Here is a 23324-nt window from a genome sequence, read left to right on the forward strand (position 1 = left end):
ATCCTATTCTACAGAGTGTTCTGTCACTTCAGCTGCTGTTTTCCTAAGACGGTCAAATGTGTAAAAATCTCTCATTATTTTAAATAAAAAAACCAAGTGTCCAGGGGACACTGAACATAATAACTCTGGTGTCCGGAGCTTGTGCCACTGAGGTGACGGGAAGGTGACTGGCATAAACCCGAGAGAGACTGGACTCCGAGGTGCTCCCTGGGGACCTGTCCCCGCGGTCTCCTTGCCTCGGTGGCTGTGCCCTGATTCACTCCACGTGCCTGCACAACAGTCCACGTGGTCTCACTGATCGCTCCTTGGGTTCTAGCAGCTCGGAGTCCAGGTACAAAGCAAGGGTTCTATGCTGAATGGGACCAACCAGTCACCAAGGCCACATCCTGCAGGCTTCACTTCACTTGTCATGTCCAGAGCAAGCGAGTCCGCAATGACAGAAAGTAAGCTGGTGGTTGCTTGGCAGGGCAGGGCAGGGCGGGGGCGGGTGGGAGGAGACAGCTAATGGCTCCGAGGTTTTGCAGGGATGCTGTCCTACCCTGTTTCTCTCAGCTGGGGCCCAGAACATTTCAAGAAAGGCCTGCCCAGCAGAAGACACCAGCCACGGCCCTGCAGTGGGAAGGGCCTGCCCAGGCGTCCAGGCGCCCTGATGTGTGAGCAAGGGCCCGCTGGCAGGGAGCTGGCCTTACCTTATGGACCTCATGAGACGGACCTCATGACCTAAAAGTAGACAGTGGGACAGCTGCACAACTCTGAACGTGCTAACAACCACGCCTTGTACATTTTAAATGGGCGAATTATGGCTCAATGAAGCTAATTACAAAGTAAAAAGCTGAAGGTCCTTGCTCCCAGTCCTGCTTCCTCCCCGACTCCTCTGTGGCCCCAGGCAGCCAATGAGCTTCTCTGGTCAAACACAGTCCCCAACCCACGCTCAGGACCTGTGCTCTGCGCACAGGTGCCCTCCAGTTGCTGGTGCGCTGTTTCTTTTATCAGGTGCCTTCCTGAACTCACAATCTCTAAACTTGGGGTCAGGCCTGGAAGAAGTCACCCTGGCGAGAGGGTGGTCCAGGGGGGCAGTGTCTGACAGGTGCCACCAGAAATGAGCTGGCCTTCTGCTGTGCTGCTCCTCCTGCTTGGACGCTTCTCTAACCCATGTCCCCACAGGCGTCTCCTGCTTCGGCCCAGGGGTCTCTGCCCTGCTTGCTGGCTCCCAGGCCAGGCTGATGGTGACACTCGCCTGGTGGGATCACAGCTGCCTGTTTACGCAGGTCTCTGGTTATGTCGTGAGCTCCTCAGGGGCAGGTCCTATGCTGCCCCTTCTCTCTCTGTCCCCAGTAGGCCCTGCGGAGCCCAGTGTACAGCAGAGGCTCAGTAAACGGCTGGGACAGACTGTGAGTCTGCAGCACAGCTCCTGAGTCTGTGCCTCCGTCGTCACCGCATCCTGCTGGTTCTTGTAAGACCCAGGCTGGTCAGGGGCTCACGGGGAGTCCCCAGGGCAGAGGTGTGCTGGAAATAGGTTTGCCAGGCTGGCGTGTTTGGGAGCTTCAGGTAGAACTAACCATCTCCACCTACAGCTGGCTGGTGACAGTGGGCCTGTGAAGGCAGAGGAGCATCTGAGCCCTGGTGGCTCACTCCCCCTGTAGATGGGCTCCTTCTGCCCCCTGGTGTCCACTGTGGGAAAGACAATGTGGTCATGAGCCCCGAGGAAACACCTGGAAGCCAGAGATAAGGACAGCTCCTCCGGGTCCCCAGGCTCCGGATTCCTGGTGGGAACCACACAGGGGTCCGAGGGCCATGAGGATTTGGCAGGCGAGTGACTGAGCAAGGGGAAAGACCCATGGCTCAGCCACGTGTGGGCAGGAGGAATGGCAAAGGCCTGGACACCTGATTTAGTCACCCCCTCCACCCCGTCCTCCCTGCTCACCACCAACACCCACCAGTGTCTAATCTGGCGGATGCAGTGCTGGGTGTCTGGTGGGCCTTGGGAACAGTGGGGCGAGCAGCAAAGGCCCCAGTGAGAGTTCCTGGCAGTGCAGGGTCAGGGAGGAGCTGATAGGCTCACCACTGTCACTGCTGCTCCACTAATGGCCCGGGTGAGTCACTCTGTGTCTCAGTTTCCTTATCTGCAAACCGGACAAACACCTGCACACAGAGTGACATCACCCCCCATCCTGTGCAGTCAGCCGGTGACGCTGAGTCTACTCTCGGACCTCATGCCCTAGGGGCTCGAGGCTAGGGTTCACAGCCTCTCAGGAAGGAAGGGCCCCAAAGCTAGGCAGGTAGGAGGCAGCGCTCAGCCCCAGAAAGGATGAGAGGGCAGAGCAGTGTTCAGATAAGAAAGGACACGAGACTGCAACAAACTAAGAAAGAACACGACACTCAGGGAGGCTAGGATGGCGTTTCAGGAGCGACTCTCAGAGCACAGAAATGACAAGCAACGTCCACAATGAGCAGGGCGGGCACGGCGGGAGGCACACCCAGACGTTCCTCCGCGTGGCACACAGCTCAGGAGCAGCGGCCTGCTGCGTCCGAGCTGAGCCAGCCTGGTGCTCCTTCAGCTCAGGGCCTTTCCACCCTCCCCTGACCCCTCAGGCACCCGTGGGCCACACGTATGAGGGGTAAATGGGTGTTACCTTGTTTCACACGACCTCAAGTTGCTCTGCTATCCTGACTCCGGTCTTTTTGGAAAATGGCGATTTGCGCAGCCACATTAAGGACCTGGGCTCCTCCCTAAGCTCCCGTCCAGCGTCTGACTGTTCTCACCGTTCCCTCCGCGCAGTGATTCAAATGGAACTCGGGTGTCCACCCACACCAGCTCTCACCCACTGTCTCCTGCACCCTCTGTCTCCCTATGGAGGAGCAGGTGTGGATTCCAACCCCCTTCCTCACCCCACACTCAATCAGCCACCACGGGTCCCATTCACCTGCCTCTGTTCCGGATGCCATCCCGACCCCTGCGCACTGACCTCCTCCCCTCACCCCAGCCCAGTGGTTCCCATCTTTGGCTGCTCCCCGGATTGCCTAGGAATGTCTGCACCCCCTGCCACCCGGAGGCTCTGATTCAGTGGTCTGGGGTGTAGCCTCATAGTGGGTTCAAAAAAGCTCCCCAGCCGTGCGTGGTGGCGCACTCCTGTGGTCCCAGCTACTCGGGAGGCTGAGGCAGAAGGATCGCTTGAGCCCAGGAGTTCTGGGCTGCAATGTGCTATGCCGATCGGGGGTCTGCACTAAGTCCAGCATCGATCTGGTGACTTCCTGGGAGCAGGGGGCCACCAGGTTGCCTAAGGGGAGGTGAGCTGGCTCAGGTGGGAAAAAAAACTCCCCAGATGCTGTCCTACCCTGTTTCTCTCAGCTGGGGCCCAGAACATTTCAAGAAAGGCCTGCCCAGCAGAAGACACCAGCCACGGCCCTGCAGTGGGAAGGGCCTGCCCAGGCGTCCAGGCGTCCTGATGTGTGAGCGAGGGCCCGCTGGCAGGGAGCTGGCCTTACCTTACACTGTTCCAGCGGTGTGTCCTCCGCCTCCCGGAAGACCACGCTGAAGGAGATGCTCTTGGGGTCGGAGGAGAAGACCCAGCTGATGGTGAGGCCCGCCTCGGCCACGGTGATGGGGATGAGGCTGTAGGTACTGGACCGCACGAACAGCTCCCTGCTGCCCTCCCCAAAGTGGGCGATCTCTTCCACTGTGAAGGGCACTTTTATCCTGAAAACCAACCAAACAAACGCAGGGAGGGACCGGATCAAAGTGGGTGAAAGTTGCCTTTGCTGGTCAGGCTGGCTGTGGCTCAGAGGTGGCCGGAAATCCAAAGCTCTTGGGAGGATAAGCTCTGGGTATCCTGGAGTATGGGCTTAATATGGGGAGAAAGTTTTAAGTGAAACTCATGCCAACAGGCATTTTCTGAGCACTTACCACGTGCCTGCTGTAGTACTAGGCACTGGGGACACACGGGTAAAGGAAACAGACAAGCCCTGCTGGTGCGAGCCTGCGGTGGCACCGAGAGGTCGGCCTGAGGTCCCCCTCTAGGGCGGGAGGCCGGTGCTGAGGCCTGGCTCTCTGCAGCTCGCCCGAAGCCGCCCTGCTCCTTAGCTGTCCCCCTTCCCTTTCCCATTCCCTGTCCCCCTCTATCTAATTAGCACCAGCAGAAAGCACACCCCTCATCAGAAACCTCCAAGCGGATACCCTGACTTTTCTTACATGCAAATACCCCAGATTTTCTTTTTTTCAATTAAATTTTTTTCCAATCATAGTTTGCATTCAGGATTATTTTGTATTAGTTACAGTTGTACAGCACAGTGGTTAGACAATCACATACTTTACAGAGTGCTCCCTCTGATATTTCTAGTACCCACCCCACATCATGCAGTTATTATAATATTATTTTTAAAAGATTTTATTTACTTATTTTTAGAGAGAGGAGAAGGGAAGGAGAGAGAAAGAGAAACACTGATGTGAAAGAGAGACATTGATCGGCTGCCTCTCATACACTCCCTGACTGGGGACCGAACCTACAACTCAGGCGTGTGCCCCGGCGGGATCCAACCAGCAAACCTTTGCTTCTCGGAATGATGCCCAGGCAACCGAGCGACACTGGTCAGGGAATTTACTACAACGTCACTGAGTATACTCCCTGTGCTGTTCTTTACATCCCCGTGACTATTTTGTAACTACCCATTTGTACTCAATTCCTCTGCCTTTCCCCCAGTTCCCCAAACCCCCTCTCCTCCGGCAACTGTCAGGCTGTTCTCTGTAGCTGAGTCTGTTTCCACGCTGATTGTTTGCTTACATTGTTCTTTAGATTCCACATGTCAGTGAAATTGTATGGTACTTGTCCTTCTCTGACTGACATTACTTCACTCAGCACAGTACCGTCTGGGTGCACCAATACTGCCGCAAATGCGAAGACCTCATTATTTTCATGGCTGAGTAGTATTCCATTTTCTAATCTGCTCATCTGCTGATGGGCACTTGGCTGCTTCCATAGCTTGGTGATTGTAAATAATGCTGCTATGAACATAGGGGTGCATACACTTTTATTCTTCCAAATTAACATTTTGGGTTTCTCTGCATGTATCCCCAGGAGTGGGATCACTGGGTCATAAGGCGGTTCCACTCTTAATTTTTGAGGCAACTCCATACCGTTTTCCGTGGTGGCTGCACCAGTCTGCATGCCCGACAGCAGTGCACGAGGGCTCCCCTTTCTTCACACCCTCGTCCGTCATCGTACTGATGGCACGTGTGAGGTGATACCTTGTTGTGGTTTTGATTTGCATTCCTCTGGTGACTAACAACGTTGAGCATCTTTTCATGGATCTGTTGGCCGTCTGTATGTCCTCTTTGGAAGCGTCTATTCAGGTCTTTTGCCCATTTTTAAATTGGGTTGGTTTTTTTGGTGTTTAGTTGTGTAAGTTCTTTATAAAGTTTGGTTATTAACCCCCTATCAGATGTATCATTGGAGAATCCATTCTCCCACTCACTGGGTTGTCTTTTCATTTTGTTACAGGTTTTCTTAGCTGTGTAAAAACCTTTTAGTTTGATGTAGTCCCATTTTTCTTTTGTTTCCCTTGCCTGAGGAGACACAATATATTAGTAAGAGAAATGTCCTAGAGTTTACTGCCTACGTTTTCTTATAGGATTTTTTGTGCTATTGAGTCCTATATTTAAGTCTTCGATCCGTGTTTATTCTTGTGTATGGTGAGAAGGTGGTCTAGGTTCATTTTTTTGCAAGTATCTGTCCAATTTTCCCAACACCTGTTATCGAATAAACTATCTTTATCCCATCTTATGCTCTTGCCTCCTTTGTCAAATATTAATTGACCATATAAGTGCGGGTTTATTTCAGAGCTCTCTGTTTTGTTGCACTGACCTATGTTTGTTTTTATAGAGTACCATGCTGTTTTGATTACTATAACCTTATAGTATAGTTTGGTATCAGGTAGCATGGACTCCTCTAACTTTGTCCTTCTTTCTGAAGATTGTTGTGGATATCTGGGGTCTTTTGTGGATCCACAAAAATATTTGGATTACTTGTTCTAATTCTGTGAAATACACCTCTGGTGCCTTGACAGAAATTGCCCAGAGTCTACAGGTTGCTTTGGGGAGTATGGACAGTTTAACAATGTTAATTCTTTCTGTCTGAGAACACAGTATGTGCTTCCATTTATTTGTATCTGCTTCAGTTTCTTTCTTCAGTGTCATATAATTCTCTGAGAACAGGTCTTTTGCCTCCTTGGTTAAATTCATCCCTAGGTATTTAATTTTTGATGCAACTGTAAATGGGATTGTTTTCTTAATTTCCCTTTCTAATAGTTCATTATTGGTATATAAAAATGCAACCAACTTCTGGATATTTATTCTGCATTCTGCTATTTCCCTGAATTTATTTATTAGTCCAGTAGTTTTTTGGTGGAATCTGTGGTGCTCTCTATATACAGTATCATGTAATCTGCAAATAATAAGTTTTACTTCTTCCTTTCTAATTTGGATGCCTTTTATTTCTTCTTCTTGTTGGACTGCTGTGGATAGGACTTCCAGTACTGTGTTGAGTAAGAGTGGTGGAAGTGGAAATCCCTGTCTTGCTCCTGATCTTAGGGGAAATGCTTTCATTGGGTTGGCCAAAAAGTTCATTTAGTTTTTTTCCACATGATGGCTCTAGTAGTACTTAGTTGTCTTTAACTTCATTCGAAACAATTTTGTTAGATTGTATTGCGACAGCTGTCATATCAGCATACATTTTCAAAAAGTTATCAAAATTGGTGAATTTAGGTGTAGCTATTTTAATATTAAAGATGGAAAAAGATATGCAACTTTTTCAGTGTGTTATACTTTATTATTTCAAGGAAGGTAATGACATAACTGAAATGCAAAAAAGAGACTCTTACAGTATATGGAGAAAGATGCTGTGACTGATAGAATGTGCCAAAGGTGATTTGCGAAGTTTCTTGTTACTATTGACATTTTGGCCAAATGATTCTTTGCTGGGGGCCGTCTCATGCATTGGAAGATGTTTAGCAGCACCCCTGGCCTCTACCCACTAGAAGCCAATGGCAGGAGAGAGCCGACATACTCAAAATATCCAAATCAATAAAGTTATTGGTGAAAATAAAAATGCGTCTTTTATTTTACAGAAAACACTAAATGAACTTTTTGGCCAACCCAACAGTTTTGCCCCAGTGACTATGATGTTAGCATTGTCATATATGCCTTTAACATGTTGAGATGTGTTCCCTCCATTCCCACTTTGACAGGCTTTATCATAAATGGGTGCTGGATTTTGTCGATAGCTTTTCCTGGCCCTGCCCAGCATGGCTCAGTTGGTTGAGTATCATCCCACAAAGCAAAACGTCGCTGGTTTGATTCATGGTCAGGGTACGTGCCTGGGTAGCAGGCCAAGTCCTGGAGGGGAGCGTGTGAGAGGCGGCCGATCCATGTCTCTCTTTCACATCAGTGTTTCTCTTCCTCTCCTTCTCCTTCCCTTCCTATCTAAAAATAAATAAAATCTTTAAAAAGCACCTTTTCTGCATCTATCGATATGATCATATGATTTTTTACTCCTCATTTTTTATGCGGTGTATCATGTTGACCAATTTGTGGATATTGTAATAACCTTGATCCAGGAATAAATGCTACTTGATCGTGGTGTATGATCTTTTTAATGTATTGCTGGATTCGGTTTGCTAAAATTTTGTTGAGGATTTTTGCATCTATGTTCATCAGGGATATTGGCCTAAAATTTTCTTTTTTTTGGTAATGTCTTTACCTGGATTTGGAATTAGAATAATACTGGCCTTGTAAAATGAAAGGTAGTCCTCCCTCCTCTTAAATTTTCTGAAATAGTTTGAGAAGGAGAGGTGTTACTTTTTCTTGAAACGTCTGGAAAAATTTACACATGACACCATCTGATTCGGGGCTTCTGTGTGGGTTATGTGAGTCCTCCTGTGAAAAGTAAACTGAATTGCTATTTGCCTGTCAGATTGTGGGGTCGAACCCCAGGCTGGCCGTCTATATGGATCGGCCCAACCGCGGTGTGTGAGCTGCTGTGCAAGTGCAGACCGCAGGGAGCGGAGTGCGCCTCACGGAGGCCCAGCGCCCACTGGGAGCTCCCTCTGGAGGTGCCGCTGGGGCCACCACTCGGTCCTGCTCTGATGCTGCCAGAACCTCCCGTGCGTGGGTTCTGGGTCTCTTGGGAGGAACTCTGGTGCTGATAAATGCCAGTGACTGGTCCTGGGCATGCTGTTTGGAGCTACAAAAACAATGCACAGTTTGTGGCTGCCTCTGCTGGGTCTGGGTGTGTGTAGGAAGGACCAAGCTGCGCACCAAGCCCGGCTTCCACCAGCACCAAGCCCGGGGGCAGGTCGGCGAGGTCCCAGGCACTCTGGGATCTGCCTCTGCCTCTGGCTACCTGTTCATCTCAGTCACTGAAAGAGCCTCTGGCGATACTCAGGTTTCACGAGGCAGGTCCTCAGTGAGTCACCAGGCAGGGGTGAGTGGCGATTACCAGACTGGTAGCAGTGCTGGATCTGAGGCCCACCAGCAAAAGTCCCTGGGCACACCAAGGCTGGCTGCCACCGGCCAGGTGTCTGTCAACCTGTGGTGGTGCAGGGTCTCAGGGAGTCATCAGAGCGAGGCCAGCAGAGTTAACCAGGCCCAAACAGACCAAGATTTGGCAGTGTGAAGGGAGGGCTCTGCACCATTTGGCATATAAGGAGAAATGGACCATGGCAACTGGCCCAGATTCTGCCTCTTCTGTGAGGGTGAGGCACGGTCAGGCTTGGGGGTGGTGCGGGGGAGTTAGCTCTGTCCCAGAGCCACACAATTCCCGGACAGATGACTCCTCTGCTCCGCGGGCCTCTGCTGTTCAGGGCAACAGGGAGTCTGGAGGGCGGGGTTGTTTTCTCCCCTGGAGCTATGGTCCCAGGGAGGGGTGCTCCCTCAGGACAGAGAGCACTCGGCGCAGGGACCCTGGCAGCTGGCCCTTCAGCTCCTTCCCTTGATCCACGAACCCCAGTCTCTCCTCACAGGACTGCTTCCTCCTCCACTGCTCTGCTGGAGCCCACGGTAAGTGTCTGCAGACGAGACCGCGTGTGCCGGACCTTGGCGAGGGCGCCTGGGTTTCTAGCAGAACCCTGTCTCTGCCTAGGGGACAGAGTTCCTGCTGGTTTTCACAGCCAGATGTTATGTGGGCACCTCTTCCCGGCTCTGGTGCTCTGGGCTGTGGGGCCCGGAGTAGGGTTGGGACCCCTCACTCCTCAGGGGGACCCTCTGCAGCTGAGACAGCCGTCTGGAGGGAAGGGCCTGCCCTTTTCCAGTCTGTGCTTTCTGCCAGTCTTGATGGGCTTCCTCCGTAACTCCTTGGTTTTAAGGCTTTCGTTAAGCTAGTCGTCGGTTGGTTATTCAGGCTCGGTGCTCTCTATTTTAGTTATACTTCCAGTTTGGTTCTGGGCGCACGCCGAGTGCAATTTCCGCCTACTCCGCTGCCATCTTGGACCCCTCCCCAGACCCTCTTTAATGAGGGCGGGTATGATGGCCTTGGGGAGGAAGGCTTCTTGGGCCTGTGTTCCCGGGTCTCTCAAGAGGTGGGTTCGGCCCTGCCTCCCTTCTCGCTGCCTCGGAGGGGCTGACCCCTCCCCCTGAAGCCCCCGTGTGCTCATCTGCAAACAGAAATGAGCACACCTGCCCCCTTACTGCTGTGGAACGAGGAGGGTGAACTTAACCCCAGTGGGGACGTCTCGGTGACTCGGACTGAGTGACTGAGTGGCCGGCGACCCCACAGGCAGCACGCTAGCTTGGGGCTGCGTCTGAGTGGTGTGGAGGGGCCGGTCTTACCTGCGTGGCTTGGCCTCTCCCGGACACAGCCTGTCACTGTCCTCCTGACCTCGGGGGTGGAAAGGACAGATCGGAGAGATCAGGTAACTGGCCCAAGGCTCGGGGCAAGTGGTGGTGCCAGAGGTCTGTCTGTCTACTCGGCTGTGGGGCGAGGTAGAAACACTTCCCAAAGCTGTGCTGAGAAGACTAATCAATGATTCCAAAACCCAAACAAACACTCTCAAGAACAGCTCCGATCTAAGTCTCTCACCTTTGTGAAAATTTAATTCCATAAAACGTTTTTCCATGTGTTAAGCTTTATTTCTAATTATGGGTTGCCTCTCACACACCCTCAACTGGGGACCTGGCCCGCAACCCAGGCACATGCCCTGGTCAGGAATGGAACCTGATTCACAGGCTGGTGCTCAATCCACTGAGCCATATGAGTTGGGGTATTATTTCTAAGTATATATGAAAGGCCTTTTCCAATATTCATATTATTCAGAGAAGCTAGAGAGGTTCGCTGTGGAAAAGAGGTCTCGCAACACGAGTTAATGTGTTACCGTGCATGGTAACACTCAGGCTAGGCCACCTTAGAGTTTTATGTTCGAGAACCTTCCCCTGCATCATTATTTGGGTCGTGCCTTCAGCCTCCTTAACCTTTCTAGACACCATATTTTCAGTAAAGAACAATACTCAGTCTCCTGAGAGGAGATGCCAGTAAAAACAAATCAAGGGTTTGCTATCACTGCTCAAATATAATCTTAAACAAAAGCTAAGGCCCAGGGTTCTCGCATCATAACTGTAAATGCTGCTGGGCTCCCTGCTCCGCCCTGGACCCCCCCCAGCCATGCTCCACAGGCAGCCAATTTCAGATGGAAATTGGAGTAAGTCACTCTTCTGCTCCACACCTAACTCGGGGGCTTGCACTTCCCTCAGATTAAAAACCAGAGTCCTTCTGATGGCCAGCAAGGTCCCAAGTGATGTGCAGCTCCTTCCAGTCTGCCCTTGCTGGTGTCGTCTAAAGTGGTGAATTCCCCCGGCCGCCGATCCCGCTCTGTCTCTTTGTCAGAGCGGGACCGCCTTCTAGCCCTTGCTCACGTTTGCTGTTTGTCAGCCCCCCGGACCCAGCGCTGAGGCTGACGGCCGGCGTCTGCTTCTGTGAGGCTCGCAGGTGTGCTCTCTGGACTCGGGCCGGCGGCCGGCACACGGGAGGTGTGGGGTGAACACCGGGACCCGGTGGCTGGGCCTGTTCAGTGACTGCGGGGCAGCGATGCAGCTGCTGGACACCACACTGGGGGGAGATGGCGACCGGAAAATACTCCTGCAACACTGAGTTTAAAAAGACTGCAAAGTACAATGTGGATGATTTATGTTAAAATTATGTATGCACTTACCTTTACTTTCCTAATTTTCTACATTGAAAATGTGTCGCTCTCATGATAAAAAAACAAATTTATTTAAAAAAAACAGTGGACTACAGGGCAGCCCTGTAGGAGAGGGATGGGTACGAAGGGGCGCAGGGAACTTTGGGGCGAGGGCCCGGTCTGTGTCTTCACCACGAGTGGCCCCTGGGGCCGGGCTGGCTTTCATTCCTAGACCCAGGCTCCCCCCGGCGGACTCGGGGAGCAGGGCCGGCTATGGAGCTGAGCAGGGTGGTGATGACACACCCTCCCATTCTGAGCATTACGCACCATGGGGGGAGTTTCACTGACCACCAATTACACCTTAAAAACGCGTCACCTGAAAGCTATGACGGTGCCTTCCAGCCCCCACACTGGAAGGGCCGCCCGTCTGCCCCCACACAGCCCGGGGAAGCCGCCCCGGGCCCTGGCACTCACATCAGCTCTCCCGACCGCAGCAGGCGGATCTCAGCGTCCTGCCCCAGCAGCACGTCGTTGTCCTCCGGGGTCAGCGAGTGTGACGTGGCGTCCCTGAAGTGGCACGAACGAGAACACAGGGTGGCACACCCTTAGGTCTCATCCCTGGGGTCATGAAGCCAACCTCAGACCTCGTGGGAAATGCTTCAGTCTTGCAGGCCACGAGACGGGCCTGGCACACTCTGTGGGCAGAGGGCCACTGAGCGGGGAAAGGACGCCAGTGGCTTCCCTGACGACGTCTTCCCCAGGGGAAGACCGTAAGAGACCGTAACAGGAAAGACGGTCCCTCGTCCCACCCGCAGGCTGCAGCCAGGGGACAGGGCAGCGGCAGCACAGACCCTGCCTTCTCAGTGCCAGGCCGCGACCAGACGAGCCGGCGCTGGTCCATCTCTGGGAACAAGACCAGCACCCAGGGGTAATGGGGTGGGAAACTGTGGGGGCCGAGAGGCAGGCTGTGAGGGCCACCTGGCCGAAGGGACATCCTGTGGTTCCCAAAGTGTGCCTGAGGGGACACTGGTGCCAGGGGAGGGGGGCAGCACAGTCTCTTAGAAAGTCACGGCACACTTCATTTTATTTAGAGATTGTCTTTAGTTTGGAGGGGAAGAGGGAGAAGTGAGGGAGAGAAGCATCGATGTGTGAGAGAAACACCGACCGGTTAGTTGCTTCTTGAATTCACCGCCAACTGGGAACCAAACTTGCAACCCAGGCATATGCCCTGACCAGGGATCGAACCTGCGACCTTTTGCTTTGCAGGATGATGCCCAGCTGGGCAGCACTGATCAGGGCAGCCACAGAATACTTTAAATAGTCACAGTAAATTCAAGACTCTGAGAAGCCCTGCATCAAAGTTATCTATTCCATTTTAACTCTAGTGTTTCTATATTTACTTGACCGCAGAATATTTTTAACCCCTACTGACAAGAAAGAACTGGGGGCAAACCCGTGGAGAAGACCCCGAGTCGATGACCCCCAGAGCAGGGCCCAGACCCTGGCCAGCCCTGCCCCCCCCCCCCCACGAGACGGAGGCGGCAGAGTGAGGCGGGCGGGGAGGGGCTGGGAGCGCGCTGGGTGGGTCCTGCGGTCTGGAAGGTGATGCCCAGAGGCAGTGCTCTTTTCAACAGATTTTCGGACTGTGAGTCACGACCCATTTAGGGGGTTGTGAATCAACTAGGTTATGGCCAACATTAAAAATTCAGAACAGAAATGACTAATGGACATTGTGAAGGTAAGGACTGTTTTATGAGGCCCTTGTTTTGACTTCAAGTCTCCACACCAAAGTAGGCAGGTACGAGGTACTCTTCCTACGGCACCACAGAGGATGTGGGTGACTGTGTTAGGAGGGTCCGAGGGTGAAGAAATGTGACAAGTCGAGGGACCGAAGCAAGGCCACTAGGGGGCAGCCTGTCTCTACCAGACCCACTGCCTCCTGTTGTCACTGTGGTGCGTTTCTCAGAAGGGCGAGGCGAACTCACTGCCCCAGGTGACCTTCCTCCTCCCGTGGCTCCAGCCGTGGCAGCTTGCTGCTAGCTCTGGGCCTGGAGGATGGCGTGCCACGCTTCCCTGCTGAGTTTCTGGGTGGCCAGTACACTGAACCCGTCCTGAGGCACATCTGTGTGTCGTGCTCCACCCTGAGGGTGGCCACCGGCCTTGCACGCAGCCTTTGCCCAATAAATGTCTAGTTATGTGCCTCAGGCGAAGGTGGCTTTCTGTGTCAAATGCCTCAACAGAGGACAGGGCCAAGGCTCCACTTTGGAACCAACGAAGAGTAAAGTGGTGACCACAGACGAGAAAGATGCTGAGGGAGTTTCCGGGAACACGGCCCAGGGCTCAAGCCTGTCCGGGTGACGGATGGGTGGGGTTCCTGCAGCTGGAATCCATCGTATTTTCCTCTCCCAAATCAAAATGCCTTAGTCCCTTTTTAATTTCGTTGCTGTACAACTTCAGTTCTGAAGACTGCCCAGGGAGCGGACTCCCTGCTTGACTAGATTGGCTGGGGAAGAGCAAGCTGCCCAGAAAGCAGGAGCGTCCTGCTGACAATCTCTCCCAGAGGGCTGCCTCTGCCCGGCCACGCCCAGTGCAGTTTGGAGTGGCGCTGCAGCCGATGACACGCCCTGCAGCTCGGCCTCGAGCTGCGACCAGCCCTGTGGACTACAGAGTCTCTGGTTTACAAATGTAGGTCCAGTACAGTAGCCGCTGGCCTCATGTGGCTAAACTCAAATTCATCAAAATTACAAAAAAAATTTTGTTGCCTTGGTTGCACCAGCCACACGTCAAGTCTCAGTAGCCACACAGGCCGGCAGCCATCGTCCAGGCAGCGGGGGTGCAGGACGTGCCTGTCACCGCAGTAGGCTCTGCTGAACAGCATGGTCTGGAGGCTGGGCTGAGGCATCTTGTGCATCTCATTCACTATGGATCAGGGTGTCCTTATATTTTACTATTAAAGTAAAATCCCAGTGCTTTTTTTTTGGTTATCAGTTTCCTTTTGCCTGAAAACCGAGCAAAGCAGAGCACTTCTGGAACTCTGATTTCCGATCACCTGCTAACTATGGCCTGGCACAACACACACCAGCAAGCCCATCCTCACAACCAACACCTGGGGGCGCCGCTGAGCAAGCCACACCCAACTCTCTTTCTGCCTTCTGATGGGGCTACTTTTCTGAGGATGATTTTAACTTCCTCCACAGCCCCCTCACCCACCAATGCCTTGCAGTTGGCCTCTCCTGCCAGCAGCGGTAACTGCCCCGTCCCGGGTCCTGATGGTCCTGGCTGGAGAACGTCAGGTGTTGAGGCCAAGCGAGCAGGTCAGCACTGGCTTCCAAGAGAAATCTGCGGCAGGTGTGGCTGCCACTTCCCCCATCCCCTTCCCTCCATTCTGTTTGGAAAACGTTTCAGGATTCCAGGGGAAATCCAACACAGGTGACTGGGTCCTTGCCTTCCGAGTTTTCTTTCAAGGAAAAGTTAACACCCTTGAAACAATGAACACCACAAACTGCCAGATAACAGAAGGCACTCTGCCAAGTGGCCGAAATAAAATTCCGGCCCCCAGACTGTGAGTGGCTTCAATTCTCCAGTTCAGCTGCAAGTGTTCCACTGGAGACCTTCCCACGGAGAACAGTTACAACGAGTATGTTCTCTCACGTACACATCCCCCCACCCCCAAGCACACAGGGGTGGGGGCAGCAGGTGGAGACCTGGTTGTCCCCACGGAGTACAAGTGACAACTGAGAGGAGACCGCGGCCCAACGTGTCGGCAAGGCTCAGGCCCCTCAACGCCACCTCATGAACTGGTCCTAAACGACATGGCTGGCTTGTCCCTGGGGGAAAAAAGCTCATCTCTCAAAGCTTACAGATTCTAAAACGATAGGCTGGCTCACTCTAGAGGGCTGTCTTGCCCCAAAAGGCGTCTTTCAGAAGGATGGGCACTTTGGCCCACGTCCCTTCCAGCGTTTGGCTTAGCCTGTCCATTTGCTGACTTGTCATAGGTCCCTGCACCCATCCCGCCATCTCCCCACCCATCGGTCCGGAGGTACACAGTTCACACCGCATCACGGTTCCTGCCCTTGGGGAACACTTCATTTGTATCGGCATGGAGGAAAGAACAGTCTGAACTAATTCATTCAAAAAAGACTTTCAGGTGTGTTCTTGGGCAAGCAAGCTGACCTCTCTAATCTATTTCCTCACCAGCAAGGGACTAGGATTGGCCAGCGACAAGGGGGCACCCAGGCCAGGGCCCAAATCCTAGTGGGACTGAGCATTTAGTCTCCAGACTCTGGGGCTGCGTCTGGTCCCTGGTCCCAAAGCTGGACACGCTGCCCTCAGGAAGAGCCACAGGAGAGGGTATGTTCAGCAGGTGGAGCAGAGTACCAGCCCTGGGGCACAGCAAGCTGCAAGGGGGTGCAGAATCAGGGAGGGGAGGTCTGGTGATTCAGCAAGAGGGTAGCTGCTTCTGGGAAAAGCAGCAGCAGAGCCCCTCTCTACCTGGTATCCCTTCCACAGAGGGGAGGCGCGGGGGAATGTGACCCAGGCAGCCATTCCTCCAATTCCTGCCTTCTATTACTTCCCAGAAAACGCCAGCATTTTCGGACCACGGAGACCAACTGGAACAGATACAGTCAGGGTGACCAATATCCAGGGAGTTCCAGGAGCGGAGGGGGCAGCCTCGGGAAACCAGCTGAGTCAGCACCAGCAGGGTGGGTGAGCGCTGCCTGCCAAGGGGCCCAAGCGGCATGGGTTTAGGAGGCAGGGCTGCATCAGACCCTCACCTAAGAGACGTTGGTTCATTGGCCTGGCAATGACAGAGAGCTGGGTTTGCGTCCTGGAAGTGCCAGCTGCATGTGCACAGGACTGTCGTTGCGGGGACGGCCCTCACGCTCTCCCCTGTAACAAAGGGACACCTACTCTACCGGGTGCTGAGCATTGGTGGCCCTCCCATTGGAGCTGCATGTACACACGGCCCAGGCCGGAGCATGGACTTCACATTGGTCCGGATTCAAACTGTTCCTAAGAGACGCGTGACTAGTGAGTGAAATGACTTGGAGACACGGACACCATCTTCAGTGGACTGCTGGAGCCAGGAGTACCTCTTGTTGCTCCCCTTCAGCTTACAAACGACAGCTCTCTCAGTTCCCCGCAGAACAGCTGCCAGCCAGGGGGCAGGGAGTTCACGGCAGTAGAACCACAGCTTCCTATCTTTGACCCGAAATTACATGGGCGCAGATTGGTCATGTGGATGCTGATCTAGGTGATGGGTTAGGTCTCTTCCAATCACCAAGAGTTAAAAACTATTCAGCGGAAACATGGACCACATCACAGAGGGGTAGAGGTAGCCCCTGCTGCTGAGCAGAGCTCATCTCTGGAACAAACTGACAAAGCACCTCAGCTGGTGAGTCATTCCTTGCCGTCTTTATAGGTAAATGCCAGGGCCCCAGGTTCTGCTGTAAATGTGCAGGCTTACGAGTGTACAGCGCAGCTGCTCTGGGTTCGCATGCCATCTCTGCTGTGTGTCGCCGAGGGTTAGAGGGCCGTGGAAATGACTTAATGCGGTGCGGGACCCACAGTGAGTGAGTGCTGGCTCGTGGTCCCGTGGGGCGAAGGCATCCTGCCTTCCCAGGGGGTTGGAGAGTCACTGTCTGTCTGTTCCCTGAATAACCTTTCTGGTTTTGTTTCTTTTGCATTTAATGACAGGCTGCTATGTCAGAATATGGTTTGCTTTCTTGTCTCAATACAGCAGTGTTGAAATTTTAGAAAGTATAAGGGAAATAAGTCACCCTACTTTCACCAGCGGGAAGTGCACTGCTGATTAAAATCTGGTCATTTTCTGTTTTAAAAAATATAGTCAGAGAATGTGTGGCAGAGAGTGAGAGGGTTCACAACCCCCCAGAACTGCAGGGGTGTGTGTGTGCGCACATTTCCAAAGGCAAGGTCTGCAGCTCACAGGAGGCTCCCAGGGGATTTATGATCAAAGGTTAAGAACCACAGTTGACTTTACATTTCTTTTTCACCTGTTCATTGTGACAGTTAATAGTTGATGCTAATTTTGTGCTTACGTTCTTCTGAACAATTTAAGTGTATTAACTTTTTCAAAGTATTAAAAGTACTTCCTAAACATTAATTACATTTTTTTGAATTCTAACTTATTTTAAATTGTCAGACATTTACACTATTTCCAAAGTTGCATATATTACTATTTTTTAAAGATTTTTGGAAATCAACATAGAAGTCTGCTTAGAGAAGATAAATGCATGGTCTTCACATTTCTAGAAGGGAAAAGAATTTCTAATGCTCCATCTGCACAGACCTGTGCAGCCCCAACCAGTCAACATACCACTGAAGTTCACTAATTACCACAACTGACTCTGCACGAGCCCTTCGGGGAACTGCGTAATGTTAGCGCCAGGATCCGGCAACAGCATGACCGGAGGGTTAGAAAGAAAGTCGAGCGGCAGTGGAGATTTGACATCACTCAGGAAAAGCAGAGCTTCCTGTTTCGTACTTGAGACGGTGAGGAAATTTTGGTCCCCTGGTGCCGCCGTAACACACACCCGTCCTCTGACCTGCCTGCCCCCGGAGCCTGGGGAGCTGGAGGCACCGGCTGCCTCAGATGCCTACTGGCGGGCGGATCACCCTCGAGAACTAACATTTGTGGTCCAGGGGAGGGACTTTCTGAGTCGTCTGGCCCTTCAAAGGCGAGGTCTTTCCTTGCAGAGAAAGGCACTTGGTTCCCAGGAAAGACGGAGGGGCAGCACCAGGGCCGATGCACTCCCAGTCAGGGAACGTCTCCGAGCGATCAGAGAGCACAGATGGATACCTGTGCCCTTGTCTAGTCGGTTGCTATTTTAACTTTTCTAAAAGACGCCTGCCTCCTTCCAACTTTGAAATCTGTAATAAAGAATGTCTATTTTAGTTAAAAAAACAAAACAAAAGAAAAACAAAAAACTTCTTGAGATACCAGCAGGGCATGGCACCAGGTCCCCAGAAACTAGCTGCTGTGTGTGGTGACTCAGTAGGCCAGGGCCCCATGCCCACGCCACAGGCCACATCACCTCTATGTCCTGCCTGTGGTCCTTAGTAGAGTCACAGGTCAAAGTGAGAAGGGTCAAGGGAAGTGCCAGCCTTGAAGGGCTGGGGCCCCAGGCGAGAAGGGCAGCAATCTGGGCTTTGCTACAAGCCTCACTGCAAGGCTGGCCCAGGCCTCTGGCCGCCTGCCCAGCTGGCGTCCCGTTTTGACCAGGCCTTCCACCTGCTAAAGGAGGCCCCTCAGCCTAAACTGCTAGTCATGAAGGCCAAGGCCATGTTCCCTTTGGGGGAGATCCACCTCTTAAGAGATGCCTGATACCATAGCTGGTGTGGCTCCATGGGGCAGGCATTGTCTTGCAAACTGAAAGGTCATTCGTCTGATTCTGGGACAGGCCTGGATTGTGGGCCAGGCCCCTGGTTGGGGGCATGTAAGAGGCAACCAATCGATGTTTCTCTCCCTCTCCTCCCCTCTCTCTAAAAATAATAAAATCTTAAGAAGAAAGAGATGCCTGAAGGTCAAGAGTCTTCAGGAAACAGGCTCCGATGGCAGCATGTGACAGGCGGCTGTGACAGAGAACGTTGGGGTTGGGCTGTGAGGAGAATTTCCCAGTTCCTGGTCGGGGGTGAGCTCAGCCACAGTGCTGGGCCCATGTGCTTTTCTACGCCTTGACTTCCTATCAACTATCTTTTAAAATCTATGCAATTGAGAGCAAGAAGGACAGGAGGAATGGGCCACCCCCCATATACCTCCTGGTCTCCGGTCTCCTTGATGGTAGACCCCCTGGAAGGGGAGTATATGCCTCAGCTTCTGTGAGTAGTTCAGGGCTCTAACTTAACAAACGGGGTGCAGGATGGGTGGGCAAGGCCACATGCGAGGCACAAGCAGGTGAACATGATGGGCACTGCTGTGCTGCTCTTCTGAAGGACACCACCCCCATTTCACCCCATTTCACCATGGGCACCCTCTGATTGCAAAGTCAGCACACGATTTTATGGAAGGTGCGTGGTCTCCCAGATGGGTGAGACCCTGAGAATTTTAGGACTAACCAAGAACTCCTTGTCCCATCTGAGCAGTTTCCCTATTGGGCTCACTGTCTCCGGTGTACTAGGCAGTGCTGGCAGGGAGCTGAACAGGGCTGGGTTTAGGAGATGACCACCTGCCCCTAAATGTGGCCAACAGCTGGTCCGTGGGAAGACAGGAGGTGTGAACCCTCAGCCCCAGATATAACTCCTGTGTTTTGACTCATAGGCGTTCGTCAGAACAGACACCATGGCCACCAACGATGATGACTATGATGTCCATGGGCTCTTCAACATTTCGGACAGCAGTAGCCAGGACCATGAACACTTCCTGCAGTTCAGAAAGATCTTTCTGCCCTGCATGTACATGGCGGTGTTCATCTGTGGCCTGGTGGGGAACTCTCTTGTGCTGGTCATACACATTTTCTACCAGAAGCTGAGAAGCCCGACAGACATGTTCCTGATGAACCTGCCCCTGGCTGATCTGGTGTTTGTCTGCACTCTGCCCTTCTGGACCTACGCAAGCATCCATGAATGGATCTTTGGCAGTGTCATGTGCAAAATCCTGCTGGGCACTTATACTTTGAACTTCTACACGTCCATGCTCATCCTCATCTGCATCACCGTGGACCGCTTCATTGCGGTGGTTCAGGCCACCAAGGCCTACAATGAGAAGACAAAGTGGATGAGCTGGGCCAAGGCCATCTGTTTGTCTGCCTGGGTGGTCTCCCTGCTGGTTTCCTTGCCACAGATCATCTATGGTGATGTCCATGATTTTGACAAGCGCATCTGTGGTTACCACCATGACGAGATTTCCACTCTGGTTCTTGCCATCCAGATGACCCTGGGGTTCTTCCTGCCACTAAACGTCATGATTGTCTGCTACTCAGTCATAATTAAGAACCTGCTTCATGCCCAAGGCTTCCACAAACACAAGTCTCTCAAGATCATCTTCCTGGTGGTGGCTTTGTTCCTGGTGACCCAGACGCCCTTCAACCTTGTGAAGCTCATCCGCAGCACGAACTGGGAGTACCACAGCATGACCAGCTTCCACTATGCCATCGTCGTGACCGAGGCCATTGCCTACCTACGGGTCTGCCTTAACCCTGTGCTCTATGCCTTTGTTGGCCTGAAGTTTCAGAAGAACTTCTGGAAGCTTATGAGAGACACTGGCTGCCTCCCTTACCTGGGAGTCTCAAGGCAGCAGAATTTTTCAGAGAACACTTCCAAGACGGGCTCTACTTCCCACCACGCGGAGGCCACCAGCATGTTCCAGCTGTAGGCCTTGCGGGGCTTGGAGAAGCGGCCTGGGAGCTGACAGGAGCAGGGCTGTGTCCTCTGGACGCCATGAGGAAGGCTGTGTTCACGGGCTGTATGTTTTCATGGAGATGTAACCAAATGCTCCGGCTGGTGTGGAATGCTGCTTCTCGGGTGCGAACACATCTGTTCTCTCCTCGAACACCCAGGCCTGGAGCTCAAAGCGGGGTCTAAAAAACTGGAAGGAATTTCCTTCCTGCATCCCAAGAATTCTGACACCAAGGGGAACGACGTGTGACTCTAAAAACCTCTGGTTCTTCTCGGAGACTAAAACTGAAGGTTGAAGCAGGGAGCATGGCCAACGGGGCTGCAGACAGCAGGTGACACTCTGGCCAGAAGACTCTTCTGGCTCCTGGGAGGCAGGGGAGATGAAGGCAGCTGTGGAAACAAGCGCCGGCCCATAGGGCTCAGGCCTCAGTCACCTCGAAAGTGAGATCAGGTTCTGCCTCGGGAGGGGTCTGGCTTTCACACAGGGAGGTGCTTTAATTTTTCCGTGATCAGTCCTAGAGGGACTAGCACCAGGGACCACAAACGGGCCCGAACGAACTGTCTGGCTGAGATCTGCAGTGGCCCCCAGGACGCTAGAAAACGGCGTGCAATGGAGTCTAAGGCTGTCGTGAATCTGAAGAGTGTTTCTGAAACGGATTCCCTGGTGGGTCTGCTCACTTTACAGCTGAATTATCCTGTGCCTCTCACGCACACGCACACACAAACCCTCTATGTATGTACATATGATTCTTACACACACGCATCAAAGAGCATATGATTTTCATGACTAGGAAATAAAGCCTTTTAAGTCTCCAAACTACTTTTACCCCCGGGGCGCCTTCTGCTTTAATGTGGTATGCCTGGAATACATCAAAAGAGATTACTTGTGAGCTCAGAGCACAAGAAGTAAGTCAGAAGCTGCAGACTTTCATGGCACCGCTCTACCAAGGAAGTAGAACACTTGAGTGAGAACCCCCGGCCCCTTCCCTGTGGTCTCCAGCCTCCTGCCAGAATGCGAGGTGCGCCTGCTTCATCTCCGCGGTGTGGGACAGGATGAGGCAGAGCTTTAAATGTCAGACACTGCGGCGCGTTTATCAGATCCTATCTGTTTCGTAGGCTTAGAGCTGTCTTTTTGGTTCATGTGTCACTCACCAAAATCAGAACCAGCCGACAACAGGGGACATGGGTCAGAAGTGGCTGAACGGGGTGGTTTTGAGGTTTAAGACAGACTAGAGTTCAGTCCCAGCATTGTCCCTTACGAGCGGGTAATCTTGTCACCTCTTTCGTTTTGGTGAAACAGGGACAACAGCACGACTCTGACCTCTCGGCGCTGGCATGCGGACCCGAGGTGGTGCGTGCAAAACACTCGCGCAGTTTGGTCTCATGGGCAGGAGGGCTCCACCAGGCAGAAGCCATTGTTCTTTCTCACAAGAACTGGCAACACTATTCAGCCACAGGAAAAGATGAAACGCTGCGATCTGAGTGGATCTTGAGTATTATGCTTACTAAGCAAAGTGAGTGAGATGCAAAAAGACATGGACTGCAACCTCACTCATTATGTGGGATACAAAGCAGAAAGCAACAAACGAACAAACGAAAGAAACACACAGGCCCTGGCCGGGTGGCTCAATTGGTTGGAGCGTCCTCATGCACACCAAAAGGTCGCAGGTTCGATCCTCAGTCCGGGCGCACACCTAGGCTGTGGTTAGATTCTCCAGTGGGGGCTCATGCAGGAGGCAACTGATCAATGTTTCTCTCTCTCTCTCTCCCTCCCCCTTCCTCTTTCTCTGAGATCAATTAGTAAATAAAAAAGGAATAATAAAACACCCACTGACACAAACAGCAGGATGGTGTTGGCGGAGGCTGAGAGGCGTGGGGAGGGGCTGAAGAGGGTGTGGGGGTCAAACACATGGTAACGGAAGGAGACTAGACCTTGGGTGATGGGCGCACAGTGCAATATACAGATGATGTGCCATAGAACCGTACACTGAAAACACATAATCTCATAAACTATGTCACTGAGTGAGTTTTTAAAACAAGAACAAAGAACTAATGACACAAAATGGAAGGCACCTGAGTTGGTGAGGCACAGGTGGGTGTGCTTCCCTCCCGGAGGGGTATGGCACGCCACGCACACTCTGGTCCAGCCACACGCAGGTGGGGCCTTGCAGGGCTCACGCCTACTGCTTCGGGGCGTGCCCACCCGCATCCACGAGGAGGGTTACTTTACTGCACTCAGGCCACGTAGACAACAGCAAAATGGGGGCAACTGCTGGCACCCGGGCTTCTCTCTGACCAGGCACCTGCCGGTCTGTACCACATCTCTGGCCTGTTCTCTGCACATTCTCTCTAGGCTCCACAGTTAGGAGGCCCGCCCACCTGTCCCCAGGACCAGCACCGCAGCTGCATCTTCCGCCACCTTCCTGACTCGTTGGTCACTCACTGGTCTGCCAGTCTCTGGGCCCTTACCTGCAACACCTGGGAGCAGACGTGACTTTCCAACTCCTCCCCTGGTGCACACCATTCATCACTGGTGACACTAGCACAGCCCACGTAGGTCATGGGCTTTTGTGCCTTGACTTCATTCTATCCACGAAACAGCCCGCAAAGTCTATGATCCCACCCTCAGATCTGCTCTTCTCCCTGCCCAATCCTCCCCCTGGCTCACCTGCACCAGCCATCATGTAAGAGGCCTGGTGGCAAGGGGAGGAGAGGGCAGTCTGGGTGGGGACCCTGGTTGAGTCCAGTGTGTCTTGGCTGTGGCCCCAGAGTCTGAAGGTAAAGAACGTGCCTCTCCCTGACCATGT

At 52.7% G+C, this 23324-nt stretch overlaps 2 protein-coding genes across 11 annotated transcripts in view; one reads left to right on the forward strand and one right to left on the reverse strand.

Moving 5' to 3' along the window:
• The window catches only part of FYCO1 (FYVE and coiled-coil domain autophagy adaptor 1), a 71837-nt gene that overhangs the window by 7034 nt on the left and 41479 nt on the right, over positions 1-23324 (reverse strand). For 2 of the 5 annotated variants that reach the window (XM_037129845.2, XM_053669505.1), the window contains exons 15-16: positions 11638-11730; positions 3487-3697 (exon numbers count right to left, since the gene is read on the reverse strand). In XM_037129845.2, the coding sequence (XP_036985740.2) occupies positions 3487-3697; positions 11638-11730 (304 nt within the window). Of the gene's footprint in view, positions 1-3486; positions 3698-9634; positions 11144-11637; positions 11731-17668; positions 18055-23324 lie in introns of those variants that run through there. The other 3 variants (XM_037129863.2, XM_037129855.2, XM_037129871.2) reach the window with 3 other exon arrangements.
• Positions 8868-22324, forward strand: CXCR6 (C-X-C motif chemokine receptor 6). 6 transcript variants are annotated; one of them, XM_037129899.2, is made up of 2 exons: positions 8868-9049; positions 19442-22324. In XM_037129899.2, exons 1-2 carry the CDS (start codon positions 8900-8902, stop codon positions 20492-20494), a joined length of 1203 nt encoding a protein of 400 aa, XP_036985794.2. In that variant the 5' UTR covers positions 8868-8899; the 3' UTR covers positions 20495-22324. The 6 variants fall into 6 exon arrangements, with proteins under 6 accessions (XP_036985794.2, XP_036985803.2, XP_053525482.1 ...); XM_037129908.2 differs by lacking the exon at positions 8868-9049 and adding an exon at positions 16448-16558; XM_053669507.1 differs by lacking the exon at positions 8868-9049 and adding an exon at positions 16555-16585.

Source organism: Artibeus jamaicensis, unplaced genomic scaffold (genome assembly GCF_021234435.1).
Source record: "Artibeus jamaicensis isolate MK-2021 breed Jamaican fruit bat unplaced genomic scaffold, CSHL_Jam_final contig_519, whole genome shotgun sequence".
Taxonomy (NCBI): domain Eukaryota; kingdom Metazoa; phylum Chordata; class Mammalia; order Chiroptera; family Phyllostomidae; genus Artibeus; species Artibeus jamaicensis.